Source organism: Peromyscus californicus, unplaced genomic scaffold, assembly GCF_007827085.1.
Source record: "Peromyscus californicus insignis strain IS unplaced genomic scaffold, ASM782708v3 Scaffold_7__1_contigs__length_154581171, whole genome shotgun sequence".
Taxonomy (NCBI): Eukaryota; Metazoa; Chordata; class Mammalia; order Rodentia; family Cricetidae; genus Peromyscus; species Peromyscus californicus.
The window spans coordinates 12,367,020-12,387,585 of record NW_026294595.1 but is presented as its reverse complement, the minus strand read 5'-3'; the positions used below and the strand labels follow the sequence as shown (position 1 = coordinate 12,387,585).

Sequence of the window (20,566 nt, the reverse complement as noted above, 5' to 3'; positions counted from 1 at the left end):
GACCTCCCTTCCACTCTTTTATGGACTCAAACCCCTGTCCAGAAACAAAAGTGGACATAACCATCCCATTAACAACCTCTGTTTCCACCTCTCCTGACGACATCTCTCCTTGTCTCTTTCTGTCTGCATGCCTTTCCCTGTCTCTGTCTTTCCGCCATCTGTCTCTCTCACCTGAACAGAGCTGCTCATATGCTTGGTAAGGTCCTCTCTGGTGGTGGTGGCTCTCAGGTGACCTTTGGAGCTGTGCTTTTCTCTGTGCGTGTTTTGCACTGAGCATGTTATGTCTGTAATTAGAACAGAAATGTTATTTAAAAAGTGGTTACTGTGGAAACTGCTTCCCTTACACTGCCCTGGGAGCTGTTTCTCTTACTTGGGGGATGATGCAGGTCGGGGGCTGGTGGAATGGCCCGTGTTATTTTACTGGCCCTTGTTCCCTCTCGCAGTGCAGCGGAAGCTGTGGGCAGGGCCGTACGATCAGGCACGTGTACTGTAAGACCAGCGATGGACGGGTGGTCCCAGAGTCTCAGTGCCAGATGGAGACGAAGCCTCTGGCCATTCACCCCTGTGGGGACAAGAACTGCCCAGCCCACTGGCTGGCCCAAGACTGGGAGCGGGTGAGTACCCAGGAGCCTGCATAGAGCCTCTCTCTGGGTCGCATAGGGGACAGGGGAGAGTTGGCCTGAGTGCCGATGGCTGGTCACAACGAAGAACTCATGACAAGCTATGAAGAACAATTGACTAAAAATTAATTTGGGACAAAACTAAAAAGGTAGTAAACCACTTCCCATCTCCTCCCACAGGGGTGTCTGCGGGTCCCCAGTATCTTCTCACTGGGCCCTGTCCTGGTGGACACAAAGCCAGAGACTGCACACACTTTCAGGCCACAGGGCCGTGATGACTTTTGCTATCACAATCCATTTGTCTTCTGTCCCAACCTGCCCTTGTCACCAACTTGCCATTTCAGACAATTGTTCTCAGTCAATGGTTTCAGGCGGGCCACTGCTAACTAAATAATCTTGGGCCAAATTGCTTTCTGCAGAATTGATTTTGGCCTGATCATCTTTGGCCAAATTACATTAGCCAATTTGTTTCAAAACAGATGGTTTGAGGCCTAATTGCTTTTGATCAAATCTGGATGGGGCCAAACTGTTACCGAACAAAGAGTTGTCAGCCAATCTCCCAGTTGAAACTGTTTACACTTTTACCCAAATATCATCAACCAAACCTTGGCCACCAGGGGTGCTGTGGTCAGGGTTCTGGTTCTCTGGGCTTCTGGCCACTGACCCATTCTGTCTGGCTCCTCAGTGCAACACTACCTGTGGACGTGGTGTGAAAAAGCGGTTGGTTCTCTGCATGGAGCTGGCCAATGGGAAGCCTCAGATGCGCAGTGCCCCTGAGTGTGGGTTATCCAGGAAGCCCCCTGAGGAGAGCACGTGCTTCGAAAGACCTTGCTTCAAGTGGTACACCAGCCCCTGGTCAGAGGTGAGCACCCAGCAAGCCCCCCCCCTCCCCACACTCCCTGAGGCTGCTTTAAACGAGGCCTGAGCTCTGATCCTGCCACAGAGCATCCATCTTGGCCCATGTCCATCAAGCCTTCCTCCAAGCCTCAGTCAGCCAGGGTGCTTGTCCCCAGATACTTCTAGATCAACTAGTGGAGAGCTGCCACTACCCAGAAGCCTTTGCTGATCTTACCCTGGTGTCCTGCAACTCTTTTTGTGGGCCTGTCTGGGCCTGGTCATTTCTGGCTTAAAGATGAGGCTTTTAAGTGTTGTGTTTGATAACAAGTGTACCTGATACTCTCCAAAGGGTAGTCCAAACCTGATGGATACAGAGGGTAAGATTGTCTGAGGCATGGCTAAGACAGAGGCATGAGACTTGGGCATACAAGTGGCAGAAAGTGAGCCCTAGGTCAGTGGGCAGAGCAGCAAGTTGTCCTGACCCAAGCCTGACCCCCTGTTCAGTTCTACGGGATCCTTCCCATGCTAAGCAGGATAGAGCTGAGCTCTCATCTCTGAAGCAAGAATGGAGCCCTCATCTGTTGTCGCCATAGAGGTCACCGGGGGCAGCTGTGGTCCAGCACTTGTCCCCAGATCTCTTTTCCAATTGTCACTTACCAAGAGGAAGAAACTGAAGTTGAGAGAGTTTTCCAACCTGGGGCCAGAGTTTAAGGTGTGTTAGACATGGGGCCGAGGACTCTGCAAAGGGAAGGAGGTGCAAACCAGTCCATCCCAGGAGTCCGGGCCAAGGAGCCTAAGGTATGAGTAGCCTCAACTCACAGGCAAGTGATGGGCAGGCAGAGAAGCAGTAAGTAGAAGGATGGGAGAGTCCCCTGCCCACAGGGTGGGAGGGACTTCCTGTCTAGTCTCTGATTGGCACAGCAAGGTGACTGCACCTCAGCTGCTCTTCACCCTGCCTGAGATGTCATACCATGCCTTGAGGCTTGTCAGCGTCCTGAGCCTTCCTAACACCACAGAGGCAATCACACCTAGATGTCAGCTTTTATTAACTCACATCAACATCTATATGCCATTTCTTCCTCCATGTCATCCCATAGCAACAGCATCCCATAGTAACAACATCTGTCCTGTGCAAGGACAAGGGGAGTCCAGAGCCATCTTTAAACATCCCTGGGCAGGCTGAGGACAGAACTTCTGTGGCGAAGCTGAGTAACACAGGGTTCAAGCTGTCTATGGTTTTGATTCCCACATAGGTCAACTTTGAATGTTTAGCAATAGTAGTGGAGTGACAGATGGGGCCTGGAGTCCAGAGTCTTCATTATGACGTTCTCTAGTGTCCAAAACCCCAACACATAGGTTCTTCCTGGGCTCAGCTGCTGGGATGGGTGGGTTATAAATTCAAGACTTGAAAGTCCAAGGGCTCTGTGAGGTGAGGCCCCAGCTGCTGTCCTTCTCAAACATGGGCTTAGGAACTCCAGAGTTCTTCTGTATAACACACACACACACACACACACACACACACACACACACGCACACGCACACGCACACGCACACGCACACACACACACACTGTGATACCCACCAATACCCATCACCTTGAAGGTAAGAAGGAAGAAGCAGGACTGTGATTGCCTAGAGGGTGCATGGCAGAGCTTGAGGACCAGCAAATATCATTAGAGGAAGCAGTAGAGAGACACACAGGGTCTCTGGAGTGAAGATCCCCTATGAACTGATTGAGCTTAGCTGGAACACTGGTCTTAGGGTAGCTGTGTGGCCAGAGCCTAGTAAATCAAGGACCATGTTGGGCAATAAGAAAGGAGGAGTTTGATTAAGGAGGATCCCCAAAGCAGCCATGAGGGAGGGGTGCTTCCCATATTGCCCTGATGAGATAGCAGGAACAGAGGGAACACAGGAATGGTGGACATGTGGGAGTCTGCCCTTTCTGCTCCTGGCTGGGGCAGTGCCCTTCTTTATGGTTGCCCCATCATGATGCATCAGTTCAGTGTTTATTCATCCAATTGTTCTGTCCCATTCACCTGTAGGGACAGAGGAGCAGGTGCCAGGACCTGTTGGGAGCCTACTTATCTTCAGGGGCATCTGCAAAGGCAGAGTGTCCTCTGGTCGCCTGTGCCAAGCCAGCCTCCCCTCTCCTCAGGGCGGGTGAACGGGCGGGTGGCCTTATGCCAGCCTTCATCAGCTCCTCTGTGTCTGGTAATCAGACTAGGGTGAGCCTGGGGCGGTGGCCTCCCCATACCTCAGGTCCAAGGCATGCCTGGGTGATGTGGGGTCACCACATCAGGGAACCACTGCCTGCAGGATCTTGGCAGGGGAATAGGAGGGTAATTGGGGTCAGCAGATGTCCCTGGTATTCTGGGTAGCTCAGCAGGCTTTCTGAGGGGAACATCTGGACTCAGTGTGATGGCTCTGGAAGTTACATTGATTAGCCCATGGCAAACTCTCTGTGTCACTAATCTGGGACAGATGGAACCTGAGCACCCAGCAGGTCATAGCTGGCACAGGAGGGGCCACCCTCTCATGTGAAGTTGGGAAAACTGAGGTAGAGAAGCCAGACAGTGCCTTTCCTCCAGTTACCTCTGCTCAGCCCCAGCTCAGGCTCTAGATTCTAAGGAGCGGGTGTGTCCTGGGCCAGCCTGTGGATGGTTATGGTGCAGAAGGAGAGTGATGAGTGATGAGAGTCCCAGTCTCTGTCACTATGGAGAGCCTTGTTATGTACCTGTTTGTCTGTCTGTCTGTCCCACATCAGTGCACCAAGACGTGTGGGGTAGGTGTGAGGATGCGAGATGTGAAGTGTTATCAGGGAACTGACATTGTCCGAGGATGTGACCCACTGGTGAAGCCTGTCGGCAGACAGGCCTGTGACCTGCAGCCATGTCCCACAGAGCCCCCAGGTGAGAAGAAAGAGGCTGGGCACAGGTTAGAGACTGGTGGGAGTTGTGGGCAGAGCCAGGGTCTGGAGGACCAACAGGCATTAGTTAAGGGAAGCAGCTGCAGAGACACACAGGCGTGTCTTCAGGAGAGGTCTTCTCTAAGGGGGAGGGCCTAGCTGGGGCTTAGGGAATTCATGCAGAGACCTATAAAAAAGAGTCTTGGAAAAAGCACTGACCTAAAATGTGGTTGGGGGAAGCTGTGAGACCAGGGACCAAGATGACCTGGCCTGAGCAGCAGGTGCTGACTCTCAGGAGGCAGGGAGGTAGGAGCTAGGCATGGTCTCTGGCCTGGGCTAATAGACAAGGTCCAGTCTCCAAAGTGGATGCCAAATGTAGGGGAAGGTGAATTCTATTTTGGGAATACTGAGGCAAGGATAGAGGGACCCACAGGCCCTGGAAGGGTTTGGACTTTTCAGAGGAGCTCGGGGACCTCTTCCAAATCCTAGGGTTTTACCCCCGAAGTGATCAGATCAAACTACCTAGTGGGATCCATGTTTTCCTGGAGAGGGACTTGCATTAGGAAAGGGCTAGCTGGGACAAAGAACTGGAGATCTGTAGTAGGTGGGGTGCTCTGGACCTGCGGGGGGGGGCTCATCTGTTGACCTGTTCATAGTGTGACTGTGGGAGCCCTTCGTGAGCCCCTGCCTTTGGGAAGATACTGTGGCAAGAGTTGGGGACCCTGGGAGCTGTTCCCCTTGGGCCTCCTGGCATTTCATCCTTCCTTTTGCATTGTGTCCCATCCCCAGATGACAGCTGCCAGGACCAGCCGGGCACCAACTGCGCACTGGCCATCAAAGTGAACCTCTGTGGCCACTGGTACTACAGCAAAGCCTGCTGTCGCTCCTGCAGGCCTCCCCACTCCTAGCCGGTGCCGTCGACCGAGACCTGAGCACCACATCCCGGGGCTCTCATTGGACACCCACCCTGCAGGAGACCCTGGGCTGTGAAGATGTGACACAGAGCACAACAGACAAGAAGGGATTTTTGACACTGTGGCACTGTCTCTGCCTTGGGGGAGAGCCTCCAGTGCCCACAGGCCCCTTCTCTGATGGAGCCACCCTGCTGCGGGAAGCTGTCCATGCTCTCCCAGGATCCTGTGTCTGTGCCCACCCTAGAGGGCCCAGAGTCCAGAACCCAAAGTGGGCAGTACCTGCCCATTTCCAGGCCCTTCTCTGAGGTGGCAGAACCCTCTCAAAGTGACTTGCAGATGACCCAGGAAGGAGAGAGTCTTCCTTCTTTGGCTGCCTTGGGCAAGGAGGGGTCTTGGGTCAGCTCAGGAGCCCAGGCTGCCCTGTCTCTGGAAGTATTGAAGGTACCCCTTCCTAAGGCATTAGTGCCACACTGCCTCCCCTCCTGGAGTTCTTGTGCTGGATGGAAGGGACAGCCTTTGCTCATGGTGTCCCTGCCACCCTCCTCACTACTCACTGGTGCATGTTAATAAAGTGGCTGTATTTATGGCGGCGTGCTGGGGTTTCACTCACTATGGGCAGAAATGGTGGTCAGCCTTGGGAGCTTCAGTGAGGCTGTACGGGGTCCTTTGCTGGACAGTGGGTGCAGAGATGGGTGGGAACAGGGCAGTCTGATACAGAAAGCAGACAAAAGGCAACCAGAAGAGCAGGTGGTGTACAAGGACAGGCACTGTGGGCAGCAGGACAGTGTCGAGGTAGAAGCTAGTGTGAATCTCCAGCCATCTTTAGCTGCCTTTGGTCTGGGGCTTATGGCCAGGATGAAACACAGGGCTATAGGAACCCTGGAGGAGCAGTGGGAACAGGAAGGCTAGAAGATACAGGATATGGCCACCATGAGCACTCGTAGCTGTGGGCTCAGGTTTCATGTAAGGCCATCTACCATTCTCTGAGGACCAACCTCAGAAACACAAGGCAGCTATTGGGTGCTGCTTCAGTCTGGTTTTTCTTGAGTGGAGGAGAGTGGAAAAGACAACAGCATACGTATGCACGCGAGTGCACACGCACATGCACGCGCGCGCGTGCGCGCGTGCGCGCACACACACACACACACACACACACACACACAGCCCCCAGTGAGGCAGGGAGGACAGGGCTGTCTGTGTCTGAGATGGTCATGGCTAGTCAGTCCCAAGACCCTGGAGTCGTCCTCTGGGCCCAGGTAGTAGGGAGGCTGGTGGCTGTCTCCTGTGCTTTGGGGTCAGCCTGCCCCGACAGGTCTGCCATATAGCTCTGTTCCTGAAGGGCTTAGGGTTTTGGGGTGTGGGGGAACTGAGGCAGCAACACAGCCCCAGTGCATTACTGCTTCTCTGTGCCTGTACCACAGGGACTGAATCAAAGTAGCTGCTCCTAGAGATTTTATTTCCGTCCCCCAGATGCAGAAGTGGTCTGGAAGATGACTGAGCATCAGGTCACCAACTGGGCTCAGACAGAGCAGTTTCCTTGTGTCTCAGGGGCTGGGACCTCTGCCACACCTGAGTCCCATCATTACCTCTCTTCCAGGCTCCTCCCCCTCCTGACTTCCTCCCTCTCTGCCTCATCCCACACTCCTTTCTGTTGGCCTTTATTGCGCACCTGACTGTGCCAGGCTGTGTCGTGCATGTCACCATCACTGGCTGGTTTCATCTCTTTTTGAGGTGGGCAGTGTGAGCACCCCACTATGCGGATGCCAGCCCAGGGACACCCAGCCCCTTGTCCTCAAGAAACATAGCCCATCATGTTCAATCTGCTCTTCAGGTTGGTTAACAGCGATCTTGAAAGCCATTGGGGGCACTGGTAAACAAAGGTGGCTTGTGATGATGCCCACTTTGCCTGAGAGCTGTTCTCAGCCCCCCTGGGTAGGGCTGGAACTCACCAGCTGGGCTGGGAAGGTGGACTCCTTCTGGTTCCAGAGAAGGTCTGTGCCTGAAGGTGCCCAGTGGATGGACAGACAAGCAGCCTAGTGCCATGGTGTGGGAAACAAATTTATTGGCTTTTGCTTTTTCTCAGGGTGCTGGGTGGGTTCCTGGCAGGTCCCATGGTGGTGTTGAGTGAGCTGGTAGGGATGGATGCTTAATTCACTTTGAAGATGTCTATGGGTCTATACAGAGATGGTGGAGGTTGAAAAAAGGAGGGGAGGGATAGGACACAAAGACAGAACAGCCCAGAGCACCCCTCCCTACCTCACCCATACCCCAAGTAATGCAAGGGACAGATGCCATGGGGTAGACTGGGACAAAGAAGTGGAGAGGAAAGGGGTATTTTGGGGACTTCTGTGATTCTAAGGGTGGATTAGACCTTAGCAAGACCTAACCAAGGCAGGAAAAGGAAAAGGAGAAAAAAAAATTCAAATGCCAAAGACAGCAGATCCTCACTAGCATGGTTCAGCTGCCTGTAGTAAGTGTGGAGGGCCCTGCTGTGGTACCTGGCTCAGGAGTGGCCACTGTCCTATAGGAAGGCACCTTCATGGAGGGGGGCACTTGCTCCCCTACAGGGCCTGGGGATGAAATAGGGCCCCAAGGGAAAGGGACTCTTGAGGCTTTGCTGCCAAGAATGGTGCCTCTGTCAGAGCAGAGAACTGTGTGCCTGATGGCTGGGGTTCTGGGCTTGGGGCACCTTCAAGGGGTGGCCACCTGACACCAATTCCTCATCCAGTGGAGGGCTTGGAGCAGCACGGCTAGAGATGAGGCTTCCACACACGGGCAGCCAGCTCTAGCTGGCTGGGCCTGCGACCTCATTCCAAGCAGAAAACAAGAAGTGGATCTATTGCTCGGCTCTCCCCAGGGACCTCAGTTCCCACTGAGGACCAGAGTCCAAAGGGCTTTCTGCAGCCAGCCCCCACCCCCTCCAGCCACTACATGTATGAGGATTCAAGCTCATGGATGGGATGGCTTGCCCAAGAGTCACACCTGAGACCCCTAGTGCATAGCTGGGCCATCTCCAGTGCATCAGCAGCCGTGCTGGGTGTGTCTGTCTGTTGACTGGGCTTAGGGATGAGTACAGGATGTGTAAATTTTGGTGTCAACCCTCCCAGAGTAATGTCCCCTCGCCTATGCCTCTTCTCTCAGAAAAGCAGATCGGGGTAGAACAAGTGTCCCAAGGACACTGCTGTCACCTAAATTCTCCCTTCCACAAGAAGACTTGTCCATCTTCAGGGAGGCCAGAGCAATGGGTATTTCAAGCTTGGGGCAGATGCTTGGCACCTAGGTTCAGTGTGAGACAAAGTGTGGAGAAGGAATGGATAGAGGGTGGGGAGAAGGATGGGAAAGGGGAGACTGGGTGAAGGGACAGAATATTTATTTGGTCCACTGTCTCTATGGAAGGTTCATGCTTGTAGGGCCATGGCAACCAGTGAGACCTCTGCTCCTTTGAGCAGGTAGGAAGCCCAAGGCCTGGTGAGGGAATGACAGACTAAGGCCATGAAGCCAGAGACTGACAAGTTGCTGGGGTGGACATTAGCCATCTTCTCATTTCCTGGGAACAGGACCTGGCTCCTGTGCCCCAACAGAGCCTGACCTTACCCTCCTGACCCCTGCTTCCCCTCTTGTGCCAGCCGTCCCTACCCACAGCTGCCACACCTGGTTCATCAGGCTTTATCCTTGCAGAGGGCCCGGGGGGTTCCCCATGCCTAGAGGCCCTAGGACAGGGATACAGGGAAGACTTGGCTGAGCCGAGGTCTGGGCATGGGGCCAGGGCATGCCATGGGGATCCTGCCATGATCTCAAGACCTTCCGGGGCTGGATGCCTAGGCAATATGGAGGCCTGTCACACGTCGGTGCTCACGCTGCGGCTGCGGGAAAAGGCCTCACGCATGGCAGAGAGGCGGTTGGGGTTGAGCGCCTGCAGGCCCCCGAAGCTCGCTGGGGGCAGATCCACGTCCTCCTGGCTGATGGTTTTGTAGGCCACGCGGCCCCCACCGTTGCGCGCACCCTCGAAGCCGTCGTCCTCGGGCTCCTGCAGGAAGAAGGTGGGTGGCTCGTACTGGGAGCAGCTGCGGCAGAGAGCACGAGCCTGTGGGGACTTCTGGCTGAAAGAGGTGGTGGCAGCTGGGTAGAGAGCAGGCCCGTTGGTCAACACAAGGTTTCGGTTGGAATGCAGGGGCGGCAGGTGTGAGTGCACGGCGAAGTCGGGCTCCTCCTCGTCCTCCTCGGATTCGTCCTTCTTGCAGCAGTAATACTGTGGGTAGAGGGTCAGGTGACCGCGGGGCACTGCCCACCAGTGTTGTCACCTCCACCTGTTCCACCATCACCCAGCATCTACCCCAGCCCACTCCGAGCGGAGGTCCCCACAATGTGTCGCTTATCTATCTCACCCACACAGCTAGATGTAAATCTAATTTCCAATTTGCCGGCAGGTAAACTGAGGCACAGTTAGGTAAGACACCTGAAAGTGGCAGAGCTGGGTAAGCCATTTCAGGTCTTAGAGTTGTCGTAGGCACTGGGTGTGCCTTGCACACAGGTGCTCCTTCTTCTCGGGAAGACATGGGGCCTCGGGGGCCTCTAAAGTTCAAGCAGGGAAGGGTACATGAGGCAGCACACTCCTCACTGCTGCTCTCCTGAAGGGTAGCTGTGCGCCACGAGCCACTTGACTCTCTCTGAGCCTTAGCAAAAGCCTTGGTGAGATGGGCATCTGGCCACTGAACTGCACAGAGATATCCCACCCCCCGAAATCTGACTGTACCCTCCTCCACTCCATCCTGGACCCTGACCCTCTCTGTCCTCTTGGGGGCTCCCCCGGGAGAGCCACCTCTCAGGCTCCACCTCAGCCAGATCCCCTCCCCCACCCCTTGGGAGTACCTGAAGCCGACAGTAGCAAAGAACGGCGATGATACAGAGCAGAATCACAGTTGCCAAGATGCCCCCAGTGATGACCACAGTCCCGGCTGTCATTCGCCCACTTCTCCATCAACAGCCTGCAACAGATGCCACAGGCCACAGCATTGTTAGTGCCTCTATGCAACAGCCACTATTCTACGCCACAAGACCAGCTGGAGGGGAAAAGGAAATACCCCAGAATGTGGACACCACAGACTGGACATCAGCCTGGGATGGAGCAAGCAGGAGGAAATCCCAGCCTCCAAGCTCTGCTCCACCTCTTAGCCTCAGTTTCCCCATTTGCAAAAGGTGACTGCTAATAGCCTGACATTGGAGTTTATTTTAATTTTTATGCGTATGGGGTTTTGCCTGCATGTATGTCTGTACACCACGTACACTGTGCTCATGGATGCCGAAAGAAGGCTTTAGATCCCCTGGGACTTGAGGTACAGACAGCTGTGAGCTGTCATGTGGGTGCTGGGAATTGAACTGGGGTCCTTTGGAAGAGCTGCTGGTGCTGCTGGTGCTCTTTTTTGTTGTTTTGGGATTTTTGTTTGTTTGTTTGGGTTTCTTTTCTTTTTTTTTTCCAAGACAGAGTTTCTCTGCTTAGCCCTTAGCCCAGAGCCTTAACTCTCTCTGTAGACCAGGCTGGCCTAGAAATCACAGAGATCCTCCTGCCTCTGCCTTCCAAGTGCTGGGATTAAAGGCGTACACCTGGCCTAACTGCTGGTGCTCTTAACCATGGAGCTATCTTTCCAGCTCCTGACCTGAAGAAGTTCTCTCTCTCTCTCTCTCTCTCTCTCTCTCTCTCTCTCTCTCTCTCTGTGTGTGTGTGTGTGTGTGTGTGTGCATGTTCCTGGGCATAGTGTCTATGTGTGTACATCATGTGAGTGTGGATGGAGGTCACAGGTCAACATCACTATCAGGTGGTGTCTTCCTCCATCTACCTCCAACTTACTTTTGGAGACAGATCCCTCACTGAGCCTGAAGCTCACAGATTGGCTAGGCTGGCCAGCCAATGAGCTCTTGTCTCTGATTCCCCATTGCTAGGGTTATAGATGTGTGCCACCACACCAGGCTTTTCCATGAGTGCTAGGGAGTGGAACTTGGGTCCTTATGATTGCAAGGCAAGCCCTTTGCTGACTGAGCCATCTCCCTGGTCCAAAGGCAGAGCCTCTTGAGCATGTCCTTTAACATTAGACATAATACTCTCCCTTCCAGCCTAGCTCGACACTCCCACTTTAAAAAAAATGTACCCAAAGCAGGGCACAGTGGCACATCCCTGTGATCACAGCAGGGAGGTGGAGGCAGGGGGATCAGGAGTTCAAAGTCATCTCCAGCACCACAGCAAGTATGTGGTCAGCCTGGAATACCTGAGACCCTGTCTCAAAAACAAACAAACAAACAAACAAACAAACAAATAAACAAACAAATAAAAAAGTGCCGAACCCAGTTCAGGCAAATGCTGGCTTTAGAACTTGTCTATCTGGCTCTTTGTCTATTTTCCCACGTTCACACATTTTCTTCTGTAGTGTAATTTCTGACATATCGTACTACTTAACACAGCCAACCCCTTTACATATTTAGTGGTGGTAAGAGGCACAACACATGCATTTCCCATCTTCGCTGTTCCTGTGTAGCTGTGCACAGCTCTGGAACGGTCTGGATGCACGTGTGTGCCATGTGTGTAGAAGCCAGAGGTCCATCTCCAACAGGTTTTCTTAAGAGCTGACTACCTTTTTTTTTTTATACTTAAACTTTTTATAACATCTATCTGTTTGTGTGCACGTCTCATGTAGAGAGCAGAGAAAAACCTGTAGGACTCAGCTCTCTCCTACCGTGTGTGTCCCAGAGATGGAACTCGGATTCTCAGGCTTGGCCACAGTGCCTCCATTTGCTGAGCCTCCTAGACAGTCTCTGGTTTATGTGGGGATGGGGGGGGGGGGAGAGTTGTTTGGTTTTATTTTGTTTTGACAGGTTCTGTCATTGGCTTAGTATTTGCCAAGTAGTTGAAATGGCTAGCCAGCATGCCCCAGGGGTCCACTTCTCTCCACTTCCCTAGTGCTAGGACTACAGATGTGCATACCACATCTGGCCTTGCGGGGGGGGGGGATACATGGGCTAAAACTCAGGTTCTTGTGTTTGAGCAGCAAACGCCTCACTGACTGAACCGCCTCTCCAGTCCTCTCTTCATCACTGTTAAGTGTTCAGTTCAATACCGACTAAGCAGATTTTCTTTCCAGAACTTTTTCATCTCATGAGACTGAAAAAAAAATAAACAATTTCTTTTTATTTAGGAAATTTATATTTGGAAAAAAATATATTCCCAGTGACATTATAGGGAAGCAATAGTGAGCCTCTCCCCCGCCCTCCGCCGGCCCATGTTGCAGAACCAAACTCAATGACTTTTTCAGAATAGATTCTTAGAAGACAGATTTCTGCAGCCACGATGGCATGAGCCCTTCACTGCAAGGAGCTCGCAGCCTGCATTCAGTGTGGGCCTGTGCTGATTCACAGCCCTGCCCCCAGGACACAACCTCTCCTTGGCGGTCTTCCTTCACCTTTTGCAGGGTGTCCATTCCAATCATGGCCAGTGCCAGTTGAAGCAAGACTTAACAGCTTTCCCACAGCCCTTTTGTCTTCCGGGGCCCTTCCCTGACCAGCTCCTCCAGCACCTGGGCAAGCCAATCCCTGACTCCACTGTGGGGCATAGGGGAGATGACATGGAGGGAGTGCCTGGACCATTTTAAAGGAAAGCCAGCGTATCTCAGTCTACCCATAAACACTTCTGTACAGATGACAGAGGGGCACTCAGAAAAGCCTCCTCTCTGCTTGCCCCGCCCCCATCCTCTGAGATGTCACCCATACAGTGGGTCTGCGCACATTAGGACCACTTGTGTTAGACCCTTCATTCCAGAAGGCCTCAGTTCTCATCTGTCCTTCTCTTGCCTCCCCGCCATGTGGCTAGAAAAGAAATGGTGTCATTCATCTCACAGAATTTTCTATGTATTGGAGTTGGCATGCTTCCTGGTGTGGCAGTTAACAGGCCGTTCACGGCCACTTGGAACCCTAAGCTGGCCTCCTGACACATCACCTTCAAGGTCTAGAGTTGACATTGGTTCAGTCCAGCTCTTCCATCATGGGATCTCCCTCCTGACTGCCACCGACTGTTCTAGCAATATCACAGCAAATGCAAAAGAGTGATTTTTTCCAAAGTTTCATTTCTCTCCCATTATTTACTCAGGTTCTCCCAGATAAAGTTACAAAGAGCTTGCTGAGCTGGTGATGGCAAAGCCGCGTCTGAAGAGGGAAGTCATCCATGCCCAGTTCTTACGCCGGCATCTTCTAGAGGAGGCCTAGCCTCCCTGAGGCCCGAGGCTGTGTCCGAGGCTCACTGCAGCGCTGCTCACTGTTTGACTTGTTTCCATCTACTGCAGTCATGGTCCTGCAGTCAGTGTCCACACTGTCCCAGTGGGGCTGTGGGTTTGGAGCCTCTCCATGGCTACTGCTGTGCCATCCTGGTGACCTCATGAGCCCTTGGTGGAGTCTTACAGGAGGATACTCACCATCTCGATGTTCACAACAACCAGAGCATGGGGATCTGGAGCTCACTATTGGCTAGGCTGGGGACCAGGACATAGTGATCCTCCTGTCTCCAACCCCCTCTCCCCAGGGCTACAGGTACAGGGCTATGCCTCCAGCATTTTATGTGGTTGCTGGGGTTCCAAACTCAGATCTTCATGGGTGCACAGCTCTTACCCATTGAACCATCTCTCCAGCCCAACACTTTTTATCTTTTTTTTTTTGAGAGATACAGTCTCATGTAGACCAAGCTAGCCTCAAACCTCCAGTCCTCTTGACTCTGCTTTCCAAGTATTGAGACTGCAGGCAGGCACCACCTGCCAACATGCTTTATATTTTCGGAAGTGGAAACCTAAAACCCGAGTTCCTGCTGATATTTGCACTTAAACTTTGGGATTCTGTTTTTTGGTTTGGGTTTTTATTCATTAAAATTTGATCTTTTACTTCTTTTTTAATATCCTAAATTTACTTGCTTTTCTCCTTGTATTTGTAGCAAGTTTGAAATGACAATGTCAGTATCCCCTCTGAAGTCTTCGGAAAGCTCATTGTCTCTCTGTGCTCACTCCCATGAGGATGGAGTTGAATCAAAAGACTTTCAGAGTCACCATAGTAATTCTTAACAGTGGCTCTCCACCAACTCCACATCCAGAGTCACTTTTTCCTCATTTGTTTTAAATATAAAATTAATTAAATTTTTCTTTTCAATTATACAAAGTGCTTGGTTCTACAGACCACAGCATAAATCCAGGAGCATTTGGAGGCCTGCCCACCCTCCCTCCCTCCCTCCGTCCCTCCCTCCTTCCCTCTCTCCTTTCTTTGTTATGCTCTGCCCTGGAAGCAGCAATCTGTCTTAGCACTGCATTGCTCCTTCATGGTCTCGTCCTCAGCACAAGCACAAGAACACTTTCCCTTTCTCAAAGAAAGAAGGTGTTGTTCCATCATTCTGCACCCTCCTTTGCTTCATGAGGAGTCTGGCCCTGTGCTACAAGGATGGTCTTAGGGAGCCCTCTGCATCCACTGTGGAGCTTGCCTGGCCTCCTCACACCAAGGCCATGTTCTTTAGGTAGAAGAACCCCAGATCACCCAGCTGGACCCTACAGACACCGTTGTCCACTTTTTGCTGTTACAGAAACATGCACACATTTCTAAATTTCTGCTAAACTTGGCCAAAGACTTGCTGGGATTTGGGTTGATTAATCCTCTTCCAGGAGTGTTTGAGAGTAACTGAAAGACTGGTGTTTTGTTGACTCTCCAGGTCTAGGTGGGGAGGGTGTATATGAGGTGTTCTCACATACTTTGCAGCTGGACTTGGGTGGGTCAGATGGCCTAGTGGGGTCAAGCAGGGACCTGGGTACAGATGGAAGAGACATGGACATATACTGCCAGAGAGAATCTTGCTCAGGCCACACTGTGAGCCAGAGGCGAGGCTGGAACTGGAATTCAGACCCCAGAAGACAGATGGACAGACAGATGACAGACAGGTCCAGACAGACCCAGAGCAACAAGGCAAGAGACACAGACAGACTTAGGGACAACTCCAACCAAATACAGGCAAATCCAGACAGCCCCTAAGTGTGAGTCAATGGGGTGCAGAATGCTGGAGACACAGACAACGAAGGAGCCCTGGGGACCCTACACATTCCTGGGCATGCTGCCTGGCAGCTCTAGCCTCTTCGGGGCCAGCTGGCCAGCTGGCCTTGCTAGGGCTGTAGGCCTGTAGAGCAGGAGATGGGAGCCAGTGTGCAGCAGAGGTATCTGGAGGGCTGTCCAGGTGCCTGGCATACTTCTCACAGGAGGGAGACTCTGAACTGTGGTCACTGTGGCCACTAGACTCAACTGCCTGCTCTCATTCCTCTGTTGGGGTGCAGGGAAACTTGATTTTTCTGGGGCCACTGAAGAGATCCCAGAAAGCCCTCCTTGGTGGTCAGAGGAGCTCGGAAGGGTGGGCAGGTACCGGAACCCTAATGTTGTAGGAAGAGGACTGAGGAGTGTCCACCTGGGAGGTGTACCAAACCAAACAACATCTTAAATAAGGTGAGACTGGTCTACATGTGTCAGCCTAGCATGCACTGGTATCCTAAGGTTGAAAGCCCTGACAGCTGGGACAGGGCCCTGTTGCATATAAGAGGAAAGAGTAGTAGAGGCCAGTGTCTCCAAGGCACAGAGACTGCCTTCATCCCTATCATCCCACCTGCTTGTCAGCAGACCCTTCTCTGAAACGGCATGGGCCTCCATGGCTGCCTACTTGAGATGATGTACTAACCACAGCCTGGAGCAGAGAAAGTGGCATGTTCTATACCAGTCCCAGCAAGGCAAGTGCTCAGGATCAGGTTAGAGCCAGACCTACGGATGTGCTCGGGAATGTGTAGGGTCTCTGGGGATCCCTCCATCTACCTCAGGGCAGGAATGTGTCCTCTGCTCCACGCCCCCTCCGCCACCATATGACTGCTAAGCCTTAAACCTCATCTGCATGAATGTCCTGAATCCTATGGCATCCTCATGGTACCTGCACTGCAGCATACAGTTTGGGACATAGCCCAGCCTTACCCTTGCTCTCCTTTCTGGGCTCTGCCTCTGAGCCAAGAGGCTGGCGGCTGCATTTATACCCTCCTTGCTTGTCCTTGGATTAAGCAGGGATATAAATGGGCTTGAGGTGAATGCACGCCCTAGCCTGGGATGGACAGGTTCTCTCCTGGGAAACGGAACAGGAGATCCACTGGCCCCTGCTGGTCGATGGCCTTCCCTGTGTGAAGACACATGTGGCAAGGGCTGTCATTTTCAGCTGAATGTGTGGAGGAGAATCAGAAGGAGCGGCAGAGGCCGGAGAAACAGACACAGATGTGGAGATGTCCTGACTACTCAGCCCAGGACCCTCCGAGCTCGTAAAGATGTCACACTCAAGACAGATGACCATAGATAGAGCCCCATGGGCCACCATACTGGTGGGAACTTGTTGCACTCACACAAGCCAAGTGGGAGGCAAGTGGCCAGCAAGCTGGACTTTAATGCCCTGGCGGTCAAGATTCAATGTCCTGCAATGACCCACCCCATCACGGGGCTCACATGCAGGCTCACATGCAGCCACATCCAGGAACTGTGGCTGGGTTCTAGTGGCAGCATATGCCCCAGTCAAGGGGAGGAGCGAGCTCACAGGAGGCATGACAGGGCTGAGGGGCCTCCTCAGGACAGGGAAAGGAGTACTCCACATAATGTACTCCAAGGCAACCTGAGTACCAGCCTAGCTCTTCCCCAGTCAGTCACTGGACAGACCCTAGATGCCTGCTTTTTCGTGCCTCAGTTTCCTCCCTTGGAAGGTTAGGGGAACACTGAGGATTCTGGGAGGGGCAGGGTGATGTCATACTGTAGGCGTGAGTCTTTCCTCGGTTCAGTTCTCTAAGGGATCTGGCCACACTCACCAGAGAGCCAGGTCTGAGAGACACACATCCCTTGCTTGGCCCTCAGGGCCCAGGCTGCTTTTTGCTGCTCCTTGGGGCCTGGGTCCTCTCCAGCAGCAGGCAGCCTGGCGGCATGATGGGAAGGGTGCCAGCTCAGGCCAGGTGCCCAGGGCTGTCAGCAGCCGCTGCTCCAACACCCAGGCTATCCAGCTGGAGCGTCTCAGCATCGCTTTGCTGATACACACACAGCAACAATGGGCGCCAGGTCCCAGGGCCGGCCCAGTGTAGACACACAGGCCACTGGCAGCTCTGCTCACATCCAGCCTGACATCATCTGTAGTTAACCACCAACAGTCTCGGGGTGACCAAGCCTCCCTTGGCTCTATCCACCTGCTTTCCCTCTGGGATACCCTTTTCCCACATATCCACTGCCATTAAAGCCTAACATGTTTGTTTAATCCAGAAAGCCTTCCTGAATTTCTCTAGCATGTACCATATATTTGAAAAATACTACTGCTAGAAAGAACCATGTTGCATGCTTCTAGTCAATGGAAGGAGAGTATGGACCAGAGGCCACTTCCTTCCGCCTCACCCCACTGCTCTTGAGTTCTTCCCTACACATCTCTTCAAGGGCTGGGACTTCCCACAGCTGCACCTCTGCCCTTACCTCAGGACAGAGGCCTGCTCCTGGGCCCCAGCTCCCTCATCTGAAATGCTGATTCAGTATAGTTTATCCAAAGCCTTCCATGTACTCCACATTGTTTGGTTTTTAACCAGCCTGCAAGGGGTCTTGGTGATTTAGATGTGTAACCAAATGTTGAGGGTCATGAATGGAAGAAGTGTCCAGCACTGAGCCAAGGTGTCAAGGAAAGGATTTCTGATTCATTTGTCCTTGCCTGAGGGTGGCTTCCCAACAGGTTCTGAGAAAAACAAACCCGAGTACCTAGGAGAACAGGAAGGCTTTGGGGCTCAGAGAGGGAGTTGGGCTGTATTCATTGGGAGAAGGAACCCAGGGAGCTTCCTGGAGGAGGAGGAAGTTTCTACGCTGGTCCTTGAGGGATGGAGAGGAGGAAAAGAGCCAGAAGGGTCCAGGACAGCCCAGTCAAAGACAGAAGCAGGCCCAGTGACACCTGGCAGAGACCACCCTACAGTCTGTCCACAACCCCAAGGTGATTCTGCAGTCTTCTCATGCCAGCCAATGAAATTTGGCAAAGCTTTTGCTGAACTGTTAATTGCTCCCCTGGGACCATAAACAGGTTTATGGCCTTATAAACACGTGCTCCCCATCTCTATCCCTGATTTCTTCAAGGACGGAGTGTGAGTTGGAGCCACTCCGTGGACCCTCCACCCGTTCTTGGAATCTGTATGTGTGTGTGGGGGGGGGGAGGGGTGGTGGTTCTGGTGAGTGACAGTATGTTTCTCATAACCCATGTCTAGGCAGCCAGCCTGGAGAATAGCCATGTTACAAGCTCCCGTTGTCTCCTGTGTAGAGGCCCAAGCGTCGGGGGCGGGGACAAGGCAGGAAACACCTGGCAGCAGAACCAGACGCCTCCACCTGCCTCCTCCCGTGAGCTGCCTCCTCTGGCAGGAGCCCCCCACGTAGCTGCCATCTGGACTGTGCATCCTGGGTTTAACCCACTCCTTTCTCTGCTCTGTTCACTGTGCCCACTCTGTCTTCTCAGCCTTAGAAGACTCTTGCACCCCACATTAGCCCCTGCCAGTGTCCCACAGGGTACAGGGCACATAGGAAGGCTTTGTGAAGGCCAGTGCTCTGGAGCCAGGGGTAAATCCAGCTGCCTCACTGGACCTAGGGACTTTCAACACCACAGGGCACCAGAATTGAGGGCCTGGCAAACACAGCTGCCCCGGGGCACAGTGGGGCATCATGGGATCCCAAAACTTGGTGGTTTAATGAAGGTCTCTTCCAACCCAGTGAGGGTATTACTGCTTACTTCCAGATGGAGAAACTGAGGCCGGGACAGAGAAGGTTGGCTCTGTCTGGGAATCCAGGCTGGCTGCCTCACAGCCTCTTTTCCTTGCCAGAGTCTGGGCAAGGGCTTATAGGGACTCAGAACCCTTTTCCTCCCCCAAACACATCTGTCTGGTTACAAGTATTTCTGCTACCTGGAAGCCCGAGGGCCCTGCGGTCCTGAGCGAGCAGAGAGCGGACTGCAGGGTTCCTGTCTAGACCTCCTCTGCATTTGTTCCCAATTTCACGCTCTGCAGGCTCCCAGATTCCTGTGTTCGTTCAATAATAAATAGATGGGAAAGTGTTCAGCAGCTCTGTGTGGCTGGGTTGGTCTCAGAGACACTAACCAGAGCCCACCACAAGGGAAGGGCTGACAGGAGGCGGCTGGCTGGAGAGCATGCCAGCAGTGTTGGAATGTGTCCCCTGGCACTGTTGAGCCTGAACAGTGCCCCCGAGGACCCAGGAAGATTCCCAGGGGCTCATAATTTGTAGAGGACCCAAGAAAATTCCCACAACAAGGGGATTAATAAACCTACGCCCAGGGTTGATTAAGAAGCTGTTGGCATAGGAAACATGGGGATGTCCAGAGCTTGCCTGATTGGTGGTCTGCACTCCTTAAGGGTCCCCTAGAAGGAGCATAGGGACCCATACATTCTACCAGCCATCTCCAGGGTATCATAGGTGGAAGACTTTCTCAGATCCCAGGTGAATAGCTCAAAGTAAGCCCAGACCTCTGAGCCTGGCCATGACTGGCGGCCTGAGCCCATTTCACTTTCGGGCTCCCCCTAGGTGGGTGATCTTCCCTGGTGGCAGAGTGAACCAGTCAGCAGATGCACCCTAGGCCTCCACACATCTCTGCAGAGACGACCTGACTCACATTCTGTAGGAATACACAGGCCAGAAGGGTGAGACCACCAACCAGGCAAGCAGAGCAGCCTGCACAAAATGGACTCAGACTGTGTACCTGGAGGAACCTTCCTGGAGCTCAAAGCCTTGTGGAGTCCACTCTGGAAGGCCACTTGCTGACCAGTTCCAGCTGGCCCAAAGCCAAAGAACTACACAGACAGAGGATTCCCAAGGCAGAAGTCCTGTACCTGCCCACATGGGTGTGGCTCAGAGCTGGGCAGGAGAGCCCAGAGGGAGGTACAGACAGGAGCAGAGAAGAAACCATGCATCTCCAGGGTGTGCTCTCAGGAGAGAGCTGAGCTTGCTTCCCACTTCTTAAGATCCATCCACAGCTGGGGTTGCCTCAAATCTCATGAAAAAAGTCTCCATTCTGCCTGAATCCCAGAGAACCCACTCCCCATCCCAGGGCAACAGTAAAGGACCCAAGTTTGGGTACAGAGAGAGAGCAGGTTAGGTAGGGTACAGAGGAAGTGTTGCTACCAGCTGAGGGCTGCAGCTGACTTCATGGGTGGGCAGGTACTGGCCCCATGAGCATGGCTGTAGCCTGCTGG

General features: G+C 53.1%; 2 protein-coding genes across 6 annotated transcripts in view; one reads left to right on the top strand and one right to left on the bottom strand.

Moving 5' to 3' along the window:
- Adamtsl2 (ADAMTS like 2) overlaps positions 1-5,860 on the top strand; it is a 32,873-nt gene extending 27,013 nt beyond the window's left edge. For 3 of the 5 annotated variants that reach the window (XM_052722914.1, XM_052722915.1, XM_052722917.1), the window contains 3 exons: positions 444-614; positions 1,306-1,482; positions 4,222-5,143. In XM_052722914.1, the coding sequence (XP_052578874.1) occupies positions 444-614; positions 1,306-1,482; positions 4,222-4,521 (648 nt within the window). In that variant the 3' untranslated portion in view covers positions 4,522-5,143. The other 2 variants (XM_052722916.1, XM_052722918.1) reach the window with 2 other exon arrangements.
- A 1,456-nt stretch (positions 5,861-7,316) lies between these two features.
- Fam163b (family with sequence similarity 163 member B) overlaps positions 7,317-20,566 on the bottom strand; it is a 33,671-nt gene continuing 20,421 nt past the window's right edge. The window contains exons 2-3 of the mRNA XM_052722919.1: positions 10,146-10,261; positions 7,317-9,525 (exon numbers count right to left, since the gene is read on the bottom strand). Coding sequence (XP_052578879.1) covers positions 9,115-9,525; positions 10,146-10,238 — 504 coding nt within the window. The 5' untranslated portion in view covers positions 10,239-10,261 and the 3' untranslated portion in view covers positions 7,317-9,114. The remainder of the gene's footprint in view (positions 9,526-10,145; positions 10,262-20,566) is intronic.